Source organism: Tympanuchus pallidicinctus, unplaced genomic scaffold, assembly GCF_026119805.1.
Source record: "Tympanuchus pallidicinctus isolate F22 unplaced genomic scaffold, pur_lepc_1.0 scaffold16, whole genome shotgun sequence".
Lineage (NCBI taxonomy): Eukaryota > Metazoa > Chordata > Aves > Galliformes > Phasianidae > Tympanuchus > Tympanuchus pallidicinctus.
In genome coordinates this window covers 11,375,134-11,387,451 of record NW_026294679.1, presented here as the reverse complement: position 1 = coordinate 11,387,451, position 12,318 = coordinate 11,375,134, and the positions used below count along the sequence as shown (strand labels likewise).

Genomic DNA, 12,318 nt, shown 5'->3' with positions numbered 1-12,318 from the left:
ACTTGACCCTTTACCAATTGAGGGAAGTAACACTTTCAAGAGACTGAGCAAAGGAACAACAAAATACATTTCAAGAGCATTACTAGGAGCACCCTTCAGGCATTCAGGTCACTTGACAACTGAATGTTGTTTCTTATGCAAAGAGATATAAGCCTCTTTGCAAGGAATTAATACCAAAGGGCAATGGAGAGAACTGCAGTTTCTAAATAAGCATCTGTGTGCCCAAATTCCTGGGACATACACTCACGCTTTTGCATCAGGGTCAGGAGCAACAGCTATTAATTATTATGACAGTTCCTCATGACTATTAGCAATGCTGATGCTGGAGGAGGAGGGTTGTGCCTTTATGTTTGCTCTGCACCTTCCTACTTACAATGGCTCTGCAAGTTATTCATCTTAATCTCTCTATAAATTCTAGAACTTCAGAGATGGACATCTTCAGCATCAGTTACAATGAGCACTACTTCCTTTTCTGCAAAGGGTTTGGGAACTCTTTAATATTGTTCCAGCTGGTTTAGAAAAATACCCTGTCTCATTCTGGACATTTTAGTAACAAATTTTTCCTGTCACAAATCATACAAATTCCTGTCCTTGTTTATATATCCATAACTGCTTTAAAGCAAACAACAAAAAATGCCCTTAACAAAAATTAAAGAAGCAGTTATCAAGAAGCAGTTATCAGAAACAGTTCATTGAGGCAAACAAGAACAGAGATTGTTTTCATTATTGTTTAGCCTCATCTGCAATGGACTGGCCTTCGTTGTTTATTTTTAAGAATTAAACAAACATTATCTATTAACATAACATAGCACTTTTATCTTTAACATGTATGTCAAAATCAGGCTCTGAAAATGACTGCCGTGGATCCATTTCTCTACAGAAAACCAGAAAGTAAACAAGTGAGTCACAGTACTCTGGTTTAAATGTAGAAGTTGCCATTGGTAACAAGGTTAAATTCATGACTGTTACTTTTGCAGAAGTTCGTCACTCCAGTAGAGAGCCTGGCTTGCAATTTATCCAAATAGCAAAAACAATATTAAGCCATTTCACAAAATGTTTTCTTTTCCTATCATTTTATAGTTCATCACGACCATAGTATCTCACTGGAAAGCTTCTTAACAATTTGGTTACTTGCAATTGCATGTAAACAGATTTCATTTAAATCCCACCTTCTGATCCTTTCAGTCATGGCATTCCACAAGGCCATACGCATTTAACAGGGAGCATTTTTCATTCACTCATTATAATCCACTTTTGAAAGCAACATCTATATTAATACATTGCACTTCCAATGAGAAATAAAACAAAGAATTTGTCCTCCCTTTTCCTGGTGGGGACATCTGCTCCAAAGAGCCCAAGTGCCTTTTCCAATAGTGACATTATTCACCGATTGAGGTAAGTTAGACTGTAAGGTTACTCAGCTCATGTACCAGATCACCCTTAACAATAGAACTGTAGCTTTCTTCACTCCAGTTTTAAACATCCCAAGTGACAAGGCTTCTCAAACCCCAGAAATAACCCCAGAAAGCTAAATCAGGAATGGGCATTTGTAATTTTCAAATCCACTGAAGGCATTAGTTTCTTAGCTGGTTGCTTAGACTTTCAAAAATGAAACTGTTTTCCCCAACAAAGAACTAAAAACAGTTACTTTCACTCACCTGACAGCTGGGACTAGATTTAGGCCCATCAGCTAGGGATACCAGAGAATGAATTGTTTCCAACTCCTGCTGGTAAAAGGTCTGAATTTTGTTTTCCAGTAGGAAATCTCTTACTTTCTCATGCAGCGTTTGGATTAAGAAATCCAAACCTTCTGGTCCACTACAAAAATACAGAGAACAGATTTAAATAAATAAATAAATAAAAATCAAGAAATACATTACAGTTTTTAATAACAAATGTGTAAGTGTAGCCAGATAGACTGGTTTTAAAAGATCAGAAGGTATTTTAGTGTCCTTAGACAGTAAGAGAGTTTGAATCTAAACTCCTAAGTAAGGCAGACCATTTTAAAATGCACTGAACACCTCGGTTCAGATTCCCTTGCTCCAGATCCCCTTTCTGTCAGAGATACAAAAGGTCTGTCTATGCACAGTATTTTAACATCTCACTAATAATCAGTTGGGTGCTTTTTAATTCTTTTCTCAGCTCATGGACAAGTATCTTATCTGTAAGGATTGTTAACTGTTCAGGAGAAAAGAAGGCTGCCACTGTATGCTTGTGCAGAGTACAAATCACAGTGGGACCCTGTTCTATTTTCCTCCAGTTATCACATTAACAAATAAGCAACAACAGAATCTCACACTTTGCCTTTAAACCAGTCTGGTTACCACATTTACCTCTGTCCTGCCCCTGGGCTTTGGAAAGGTTTATCATAAACTTCTCTATACAGGCAGGGGAGCTCCAACATTCTTGAAATCTGAACATCACACACAGGATCATCCACCTTATCTGAAGCAGGAAAAAGAACAGCTGTATTGGCTTTGAACAAGCATACCTCAGGCAGCACAACAAGGTTTCACACGTTAGTATTAAATTGACAGATTTTGTTTGTTGCTGTTGTTATAAAAACAAAACCAAACCACAAAGGTCACTCCCACTTTTATAGTCTAAAAGGAGGTAAATGATCTGTCGTGGTGCAATGCAAACTGTTCTTTTGCCTGATAACTGAGAATTGGGGATCTTACCTGAAATACATGAAGTAAGCACATAGTAAGGAACTTTATTTGTGCTGCTGATGTTAAAGCAATTTAAAGGCTACGTGAATTTTGTGGATCTCCTTCAACAACACAATGGTTTTTATCACCAGCCCTTCAATAGTTTATTCATAAAACTTCTGTTTGGAAAGGAGGGCTTTCAGATTTTTGCAAGAGCTGAAAAAACTGATTTTTTTTTTTCTTCCTTCTTAATCTGCACTACACAAGCTCTTTAAAAGACAGGCTTCCTCAATTACACAATAGCACAGACACTAAGGAGAAAAGGTGTTATGCAACTGGAAGATCCTAGGATATAAATAATCGACTGTTGCCCAAAGAGCTTTGAGATACAGGTCAGCACCCACAGATCTCTGACTGAGTGACTCAAAAGGGGGAGTAATTTTCAGGCATTCTGTGGAGTCAGAAAGTTTAGGAAAATGGGCTTTAATATAAAAATGTGACAATAAACTGTTGTCTGTCCTTGGAATGGATGATGTGGACTGTAAACAACAACTGTTTCTTCAAAGCAGTTAACATTCTTGGTTAAGTGTGTCACAGAAGTTCATACTTTTCTTTCCAATGAGTTCTGGCTGTTCTATTTCAATATAAAGAAAACTGAAGAGCACTCACAGATATCCAGTATCTTGTATATTCTTGTATACATTCTATTCATCTTTCATAAACCTTTGAGGACTCCCTCTTGTATAGGTAGTCTTCTAGTCCCACACATTAAGCAGTGTGTATTTTAGTTTTAGCAATGTAAGGTTAGAAAAAAGGCACACAAATGCAAAAGTCATTTTTCTAAAGAGATGCTGGAAAACAAAGTGGAAATCATTCAATAAACTACACAGAGCTTGGGCACAGATCCCTGGCACTCACAAAAACACGAAGACTGAATTTCTCTTTGCTGCCTGAAGGTCCGGACGTAACCTCTGACCCTGATGACATCCCCAATCTGCAGCCTGGTTTTCTGGCTCACCATTTCCTGGAATTTCTTCATCTGTTCAAGCACTTTAAGACTGCTGGGGGTGCTTGGGCACTCTGTAAGGAGTGATGGAAAAGCAAATCAGGCATGGAGGCCAAATGTAACATTGCTGTAGTCATATTGCTAGAAAAGGGAAAGGTCCCAGGCTTCATTTGTGCTGGGTAGCAAAACTTAAGGATGATAAAGTTAGCTTATAATATTACATTTATTTTAGCAGTACACCTGGGGAAGGTATAAAAGGGAAGAGATGTCACAGGTTGAAAAACTGAAATATGAATTGGAAATCGCCAAAATTGATTTTGTCATACTAAGGAGGAGAGGACAAATAAAGGAAAGAAAAAGGTCAGCTGAACGTTTATATAAAAGAAGCATGAATCATCTGAGGTGAGGCCAAACCATTCATGTGATGTGATGCAATACAGTGAGATGAATGCAACTTGACAGAACTTTTTTATGTAACACACCTTTGCAGGACAGCAATTTCTTCATTATTTAAAACCTGAATAATGACCTAACAACCTCTGATCATCATTACCGACTTTGAAGAAAACTTCCTGTGCCTCTTGGGAGCTATTTTCTTCACCTAACACAAATTAATTTTCATTAATAAAATAATAGTCAGTCAGTGCTATTGTACATGTAAAATAATAGCATACAAGGCTGAAACAAGAATTCGGAGTCTTCACTGTGTGTCAACCACTACTTCATGCAATTTCTTCCTTATTTAGGAAGAAATTGAGGAATTCATGTTCCTCACAAAAAAAACTAATTTGTGAGTCCCCATTTCTTTTTTTGGAAAACATCAAGTGTTAGTATGAATTACCTGTGTGTATAAAAGTGCTTGTTCCACTGATATCAACACTTTCAAACTCCTACATCAAGCTTTCCCTGCCTTTTCTATGCACGTATGGTACTGGAAGATTACACTAATGGCATTTATTTCAGTTTCACTAGCTTCAATCTATTACTGGAGCTTTCAGGAATGTCCAATGTAGAAGTTACCCCATATTTTGATATACAAGAAGGTAAAGTCAGACATTACTGAGTTCTTCTGTCACTGAATACAAAACCAGATTCACTTAAAATGCACAATTTTTGCTCGTTTAGAACTGTTGAAATCACAAGATGTGTGCTCCCCCTGCATTTAAATCTACTTTTGAGTTCATCAAGCTAGCATACACATAAACAGAAGGAAAATATGAATGCAAACAAAAAAATAAGAGGAATTCTGAAACTACTGTGCCACAAGGGTGAGAAATGAAGATCAAGTTGGTGGTCAATTGACTGGTTTTATAAAGTGTAAGAAGAGGATTCTCTGAAAAATTTCAGAGCATGGAATTGAAATACATTATGCTAATAAGGAAAAGGCTTGATAAGTCATAATGCAGTGTTTTTATTGGCACCATGACTGGCAACAACACAAAAGGTAATACGAAGCTCCTAAGATGGCCTAGGCTGTGGGATATGGTTGTTCTGCAAGTGAGATCATTTACTAAATTATTTAAGTTGCAAACAAAAAGTACACTCACAAAGAGGAATTACTTAATAAGTTACCTGATAAAGATCTTTCTGCTACCATGGGATTTTTCCAGCAGATACAATTTATAACCCCAGTACTATCATCCACTGTAAAAAAAAAAAATTGCAAGAATTACAGGGAATATGAAAGTAGGTAGTGATGTTCCAAGAAATGAAAATATGTAGATACTCTCAGCAGTCATCTCCCTGCATATCTCATTCTAACCAGGCTGTAAAGGAAAGTGGGGGCTCATCTCCTGCTTTTGGCTTTGAAATAGTCTCCAAACTTACTTGCAGAATACTTCAGTGCTAGACAACATGCCTACATGCACGGCAAGCAAAACAACAGCTAGCTCCTCACGAAATAAAACTAAAAAAAAATATCAAATACTGACAAATGATGACGATTCACTACATATATTGGATACTAGAGGTTTCTAACTTAATTGATAAAGTCAGAAGGTAAATCGGTGCTGAAAGTTGAAGCTAAACAAATTACAATTAGAAATGAAACACAATGCACAGAAATATTAATACCGAAACAAGAGAAGAGCATGTCGGGGCTGGTGGGGAGTGAGGAGGGAGGTAGAATAACAAAATAGATTAAGAGAGTCCTATCTCCAGCTACACTGTTTTTTACACTAATATTGCAAACAAAGTCTGCTGGCCTTCCCCATTTAAGAGATTAGAACAGCAGCCGCCACATCCAGACAGGACAGAGGACTTGCCTATGGTTGTGCCCTAGGCCAAGGATTCCTAATTTAAGGTACCACTTAGTGGCATGCAAGCCACTTCCGTATTAAAAAGCTTAACACCTACCCTCTCCTGAGCATGTCAGCTATCTGGCTTTTCCTGTCTTACTAGTATCTAGGCAAAATAAGTCCTGTGATTCCTGCCCTAGGCACTGTATTATTCAAGACACCAAAAAAGGAAACAAACAAACAAAAAAACAAAATAAACTATAAAGATATCAGAAGAACCAATTGTTCTATAGATCAAGAGACTTCATATGGGCAGCTTGCCCAGCAAACATCCTCTAAGTAAGAAGGTACCAAGTGTCTGTCAAACCATGGCAAGGATCACATTTCCAGTCCAGCTAAAACTCCAAGCACATTGCTCCCTGAACATAACTGCCTCCAACACTGACCTTCATAAATACGACCTCTTCATAAATAAGAATCCACAATTTTCTGCTGCTCCTCAAACCAGCTCTACAAAACCAGACACTATATATAGATAAAAAGCAACAACAAAGAAACCCCCTCTAACCAGTTACTACAAAAGCATCAGTGGTGTTTACCAGGAAGGTACTGATTGGTACTTGCAGTCGCTTCCTCTGGGAATCGTAGCATCAAAGCAAAATGCCTTTGCATTGTCTCATATGTTTTGAAACAATCTCCCTATTTGAGGGTCTGATCTCAAATCATTGCCTTGTCTTCCTGTTTCCCAGTAGGTATGCTGAACTACTCTGGCACAGACACATTCTTAATAGCAAACGGCATTTATAAGATGCAGGCAATCCCAAATTCCATCACTAGACGTATGGTTGTTTCATTGCTATCCTCCTCCTGAGCTCCCGTGCCTGCAGCTATTTCAATAGATTTAGTTCAGCACTAGTGTAGACAATGATCTAATTAATAGGGTTTCCTCTCTTTGGTACAGATGAAATGCAACTATTTTAGTTGGAGGAAGAGCCATCATGCACCATATAAAGCTACTGATGCAAGCCAACACTGACAATAAGAAACAGGGAAGACAACATTTCACAATTATTTTGCTACACAATGTAGATGTTTCCTTACAGAGCAAAATACATGCTTCCTAAGAAGAGCTTGGAAGCCAAACAAACAAGGCTGAAGGATTAGGAAGCCAGATGATTCCTCATCAATGTGACTGTTAGAAATCATAGAGAGACCAACCTATAGCTGACCACAAAGCTGAACCTGGGTTGCAGAGCCAGGCCCTGAAATAAAGCTCCCAAATAAACCTTTGCGCGAAAACAACTCCTGAACCACAGGTGAGTGAAAACTATTGCAATTGTATTCTAATCAGACAGGAGAACGTTAATCTATTTTAAATGCACGCAGGGCATCTACAGGCTTGTGAAAACTTCCTGGGCTCCCCTGCCATCCTTTCTCATCTCCTTGCATTTAATTTTATTTATTTATTAACTCTAGCATTGACTGTCTCACCATCTTGACTCCTATGTTAACTGCTTGAGAAGCAGTCTACTCAAAGTCACCTGGTAAATTAGTAACTGTGTTGGTTTCTTTGTAAGAAGAGTTTGTTTTATGTAGGGCCTATGTGAGTCCACTGAGGCTCCAGTGAGATGTCTGTTTGTAAGGCAAGTGTTCAGCCTTTCAGTATAGTCCTGGAGAATAAGAAAAGCCACATCTGATGTTGTTTGGTTCTCTTAAAAAGGAAAGAAAAGATCAAAAAAGTGCATTGGCTAAAAATATGAGCTTGCTGAAAGCTAGGCTTTAATTAGATATCCTTTTCCTAATCATAATAAGAGCAATTAAACAAATCAATGTCAAAATGTATGTGCTGTTTTACATGGCATTTAGAATTATTATTAGCCAGGAAAGAGTTCATTCACTCTCTTCTAATAATTACTTTGCTATCAGTATGGATTTGGGCTGTATGGATTTGCAGCACAGAGAGAACCTAAGACTCTTAAAATAAAAGGTATGTATTCTGAAGTAGACAGATAGGAAATGAGTGGGAGAGATGGTGGCAGTGACACAAAGACATTTCAGTTCTATCACAGAAAAACTACAAAGGGGCAATTGCTTTGTAAGTCACTCTTAAGCAGATGGAAAGTGAGCAAATGCTGAACAGCGCTCCAATTGATGCAACACCTGCTCTGTGACTCACTAACCAGAGTCTGTTGAACTGAGAGATGCAAGAAGTTACAAGTAGGAAACTGTCTAAGAAGTTACAATTCTATGCTGCTGGAACCAGCCTGCCTGAAAGAGAGGGCCAGCTGGGTAGAGGCACCCTGGCAGGTAGCCTGAGAATTCAAACCAGGAACTGCTGGAACAAAGAGCAGAGTTAGATGTGAAAGAACAGCAGGAAGGCAGGCCGAGAGCTGTATACTTAAAGGTTGGCTGATCTAACACTAAGTTCTTTTTGTTTCTGGTTTCTTTTTATTTCTACTCCTCCATTTTCTGTTCCAATCAAACATTTCCAACAAGCGTTACGTAACACTGAGGCTAGCATGGGAAAGAATTGTCCATTAAATTGCTTTTACCTAGGTCATTGTGATTCTATTTTCCTCTGTTCTTATGAAATGCTGTCTCCATTTGTATTCTAGTGCAATAACAGAATAACTGCTGACGTTCAACTAGTTTCAACACTTCATTACATCATCAGTCTCATCATTTCTTAACTTAGGCGCTTGTTTAGTCTGTTCTACTTCAAGTGACTGAGCAACTTGTGCTTTAAAATACATAAACTTGTTATTTGGTGTAATGGCAGGGTAGTAACACAGAAATTAGATGGGAAGACAGGAGATACCCTATTTAATAAACTTGCAGGGACATTTACGTAGAGCAGACTCAACTCTAAGCAGCTACACTGTTTGGGGTATGCTTCATGCACTGGCAGCCAGTGCTACTCTGCAGTGCTGTGGTGCAGCTGCAGGTGTTATGGAAGCTGGGACCTGGCTCTAAGCTGTCAATTCTATCTTCTCAACACCACTGTCAGAGGGGGAATTACTGCTGCCTCCATCTTAAAAATGGAAGAACTGAGTACAAAGTGTCACTCCATAACTTAGTTCCATCAGTTGAAATTCCTTGACAGCAGACACTGGACACAGGTTCTTCAAATGCCTGCAGAGTAATGATCTATGCCTTTGGCTCCCCTTCCTACTGTGAGATGACCCTTTCCCTACCCCCAGTACTTCAGTTTGCTTTTTCAGCACACAACCAGATGGCTCCAAGTTAATGAAATAGGCTGAATGCAACAGGGAAAAGCAAGAGGGAGGAGTCGACTGTGCTGGTGGTGGCAAGGTCTGGTGGGTACTACGATGGTTGGGTTGGATTTGCTAAGACACTTTGGCAGCTAATTATAATCAAGCTCAACAGACACTAAAACCTGGCTCCAACACACAATAAAACATATAAAGTCAAGAAGGAGTTTCTGAAGCTCAAAAAAGGAAGAAGTAACTTCTTAGAGAAATCATTAAAACCATTTACATGTGACTAAAGAAAGAGCACATATGCAAAAGAAGAACAGTAGGGAAGAGTGGCAAGGTAATAACAAAAATTAAATTGTTCCAGATGACCCCAAATCAGTTACTCGGCTTCAGCCATTTATTTTCTCTATTTTAAAAGAGAAACAGTAGCTTGCTAAAGTATTCTGAGCTGGGCATATACTTCATGTAATAAAGTAGATTTGTTTCAAGAATAATCAAATAAGGCAACTTTTAATTTCAGTAACAGTAACTAAGACTAGAGGGCTGATAAATGCAAAAACAAAGATGGAAATTCTTCTTACCTCCATAACTGTGAAAGGCTTCTCGCTCTTTAGTCTGAACCACCATCCCAACAACATCCACCTGTCTCACTGGATGTCCATTATAGAAGAATATACCTAGACAAAGAACACCCCCGGTAAGTAAGTACTTTTTCTTCACCATCCTGCCCTATGTAGGTTTGACTGACAAATGTGACTTCCTTGCACGCTTAATGTGCCTTAAAGTTAATTAATGTCTGCTTATGTGAAAAACCCCCTCGATTAGCAAGTACTGGAACACAAGGAGGAAGCATCAGCTCTATATAGGATACAAAAACTGTGCTATTGTAATCTCAGAACTCTATCAGCCTTTTGCTTTCTTCTACATTTGGATCTGCAGAACTGCTTACTGTGGGCTTAAGGTTTTTTGTTCGTTTTTGTTGTGTTTTTTTGTTTGTTTGTTTTTACAACTTCAAGTCTTAAGGATAAATAAGTGAATACAATGGAAGCACTTTGAGCTTCTCACAGCGCAGCTGTTCCTGATTAAGGCATTGCCTCCAAAAGGAAAACTAACACAATTCTGTCTTTTATTTCCAGAAGAACAGGAGCCATGGCGTAGGGTAGGGCATGGAGGTGGGTGGGTGGTTAACAACCCTCTCACACTGCAGAGCACACACTGGGCAGTCATCATGGATGGTATCCTGAGTTTCAGTTTCTGAAATAACATGTTCTAAAAACATCCCTTCAGAGCTATTTTTGCACATCTATAAAGGTGACTTGGATAGGAATAATACAAAATGAAGTTCAGGAAATGGCGAGGAATCAGAGCCCAGGGGACTTCCACAGCACTGAGGTTGCCACGTGGTTTAATTTCTTTCAAGAGCATGACCAACCTTTTTAACAAACCTTGATGTGAACATACACTGAAGCTTCACGGTCCACTAGCAGGAGAATAACTGGGCAATAAGCTCTGGTTAAATCCTGGTCTAATTTTCAGTCCACGTGTTTTCTTCAGTTTTGGAATACTGTTGTTTTACTGAAGTATGAGGCTATTTGGGACATTCAATAACTGCCTTCTAAAAACTACGTAACTCAAGGGTCTCAAAAAGGAACATTTGTCTCAAAGCGCTGTGGCAAATCTTATAAAGGGAAAGAGAAACATTGCAACAAGGGAGTCACAAAAACATTCTGTATTAAAAAAAAAAATAATCAAACGTGAAATCCCAAAATAACTTGTCCTACATAGGCAGAAGCCTTAAGTGGGCCTGGAATTAGTTTTTCCTCACACACAAAACAGAAACAGCAGTTTCAGAAAAAGCCAAAGGTGATCAGCCAAGCAAGTCACGAACAGGAGTTTTGCTGACTCAAGTCCACTGCAATATTTCAGGGATGCATCCACTGCAGTCATCTTAAAACCACGCAGTCACCGGTCAGATGCGGTATAAAGAATGTTTAGCAGGTTTGTCCAGTTTTCTCATTCCATTTATCAGGACACAAATAAACACTGTTAGAGAAACTCTCAATGAAGGTGCACCCAGTGTACATAAACGTTCATTAAATCTTACAAAACATGCATGTGAGAAGGTCTGGGTCACTTTCAGGGCAAATCTATGAGGCAGAGACACCAATCTCTTCATGTGCAAACAAGCAACATGTTATTATATTCATTTCACAGTTAGTAAGCTGAGTTTTGGCAAATGACAGTGACCAGATAGAACTGGTTCTCTATATCCTCATAAGCTTACACAGAACTCCACCCTTACTCTCTGAGAAACTACCTGAATTCATACAAAAGATGACATTATAAGTACATTATCAATCAGAAGCTGCTGAAGTTGATGACTTGAAGGTGTAAAGAGGGCACTTTTCTTGCCCCAGATTATCTGTTTAAATTATGTTCACATCAGTAACAATAAAAGCACTCTACACATCTGAAGCCCTGTGTAGGTGCATTCAATCAAGTAACCCAGTAAATAACATGCACATTAACATGCTGTTATCACAACAGGAAACCACAGCTGCACTTTATGGGGACTATGGAGAAGGCAAGTTCTGGTCCTGTTGTTACCATCACCAAGTAATGAGGTGTTTGCCATTGCTTTAATTTTTATTACCTCCTTTTGTGTTATTTGCAGCTTCCCTTGCTTGTTGATAAGCTGTCACAATGCTGTACTGCATGATAGCTCTGCACACATTTCCGTGGTGTGATTATGTGTTACAACTGAGTTTGACACCCACTCTCCTTTCATGGCCTCTAAGTCAACACAACTGCTGTGTTTTTCTGGGTGGTTTTCCAGCCTCTTGTCACCATTTCTAGCAGGAGAGTAATTGGACAGGTTTACTGCTTTCCTCTGTGTTCTTTTAAGGGATTAGTCATTGTTGCATCAAATCCTAATGCTTAAAAATGGAAAGAAAAAACTTATTAGGTCATTCAGTTCATTTCCTCAGAGCAACTGCAAAATTGTTCCATACAGTAAATTCCTGGCAATTTGTACAGTCAGGATATAAACAATCCCAGTGAATGGGATCCCACCTTTTTCCTGGGAGGCTGCTCTATAATTTAGGAAAAGCACTCTTGGAATAAATGCTAACATTTAGCCTGCCTGTCTTTCTATTCTTCCTAGGTACAACTGTTTTGCACTCATCCATTCTTAATTATCCTTACTT

At 38.7% G+C, this 12,318-nt stretch overlaps 1 protein-coding gene across 5 annotated transcripts in view; it reads right to left on the bottom strand.

Moving 5' to 3' along the window:
- The window catches only part of STN1 (STN1 subunit of CST complex), a 45,541-nt gene that overhangs the window by 16,863 nt on the left and 16,360 nt on the right, over window positions 1-12,318 (bottom strand). For 4 of the 5 annotated variants that reach the window (XM_052677934.1, XM_052677935.1, XM_052677933.1 and 1 more), the window contains exons 3-7: window positions 9,694-9,789; window positions 5,230-5,301; window positions 3,570-3,731; window positions 2,334-2,445; window positions 1,659-1,818 (exon numbers count right to left, since the gene is read on the bottom strand). In XM_052677934.1, coding sequence (XP_052533894.1) covers window positions 1,659-1,818; window positions 2,334-2,445; window positions 3,570-3,731; window positions 5,230-5,301; window positions 9,694-9,789 — 602 coding nt within the window. Of the gene's footprint in view, window positions 1-1,658; window positions 1,819-2,333; window positions 2,446-3,569; window positions 3,732-5,229; window positions 5,302-9,693; window positions 9,790-11,765; window positions 12,049-12,318 lie in introns of all 5 variants that reach the window. The other variant, XM_052677937.1, reaches the window with a different exon arrangement.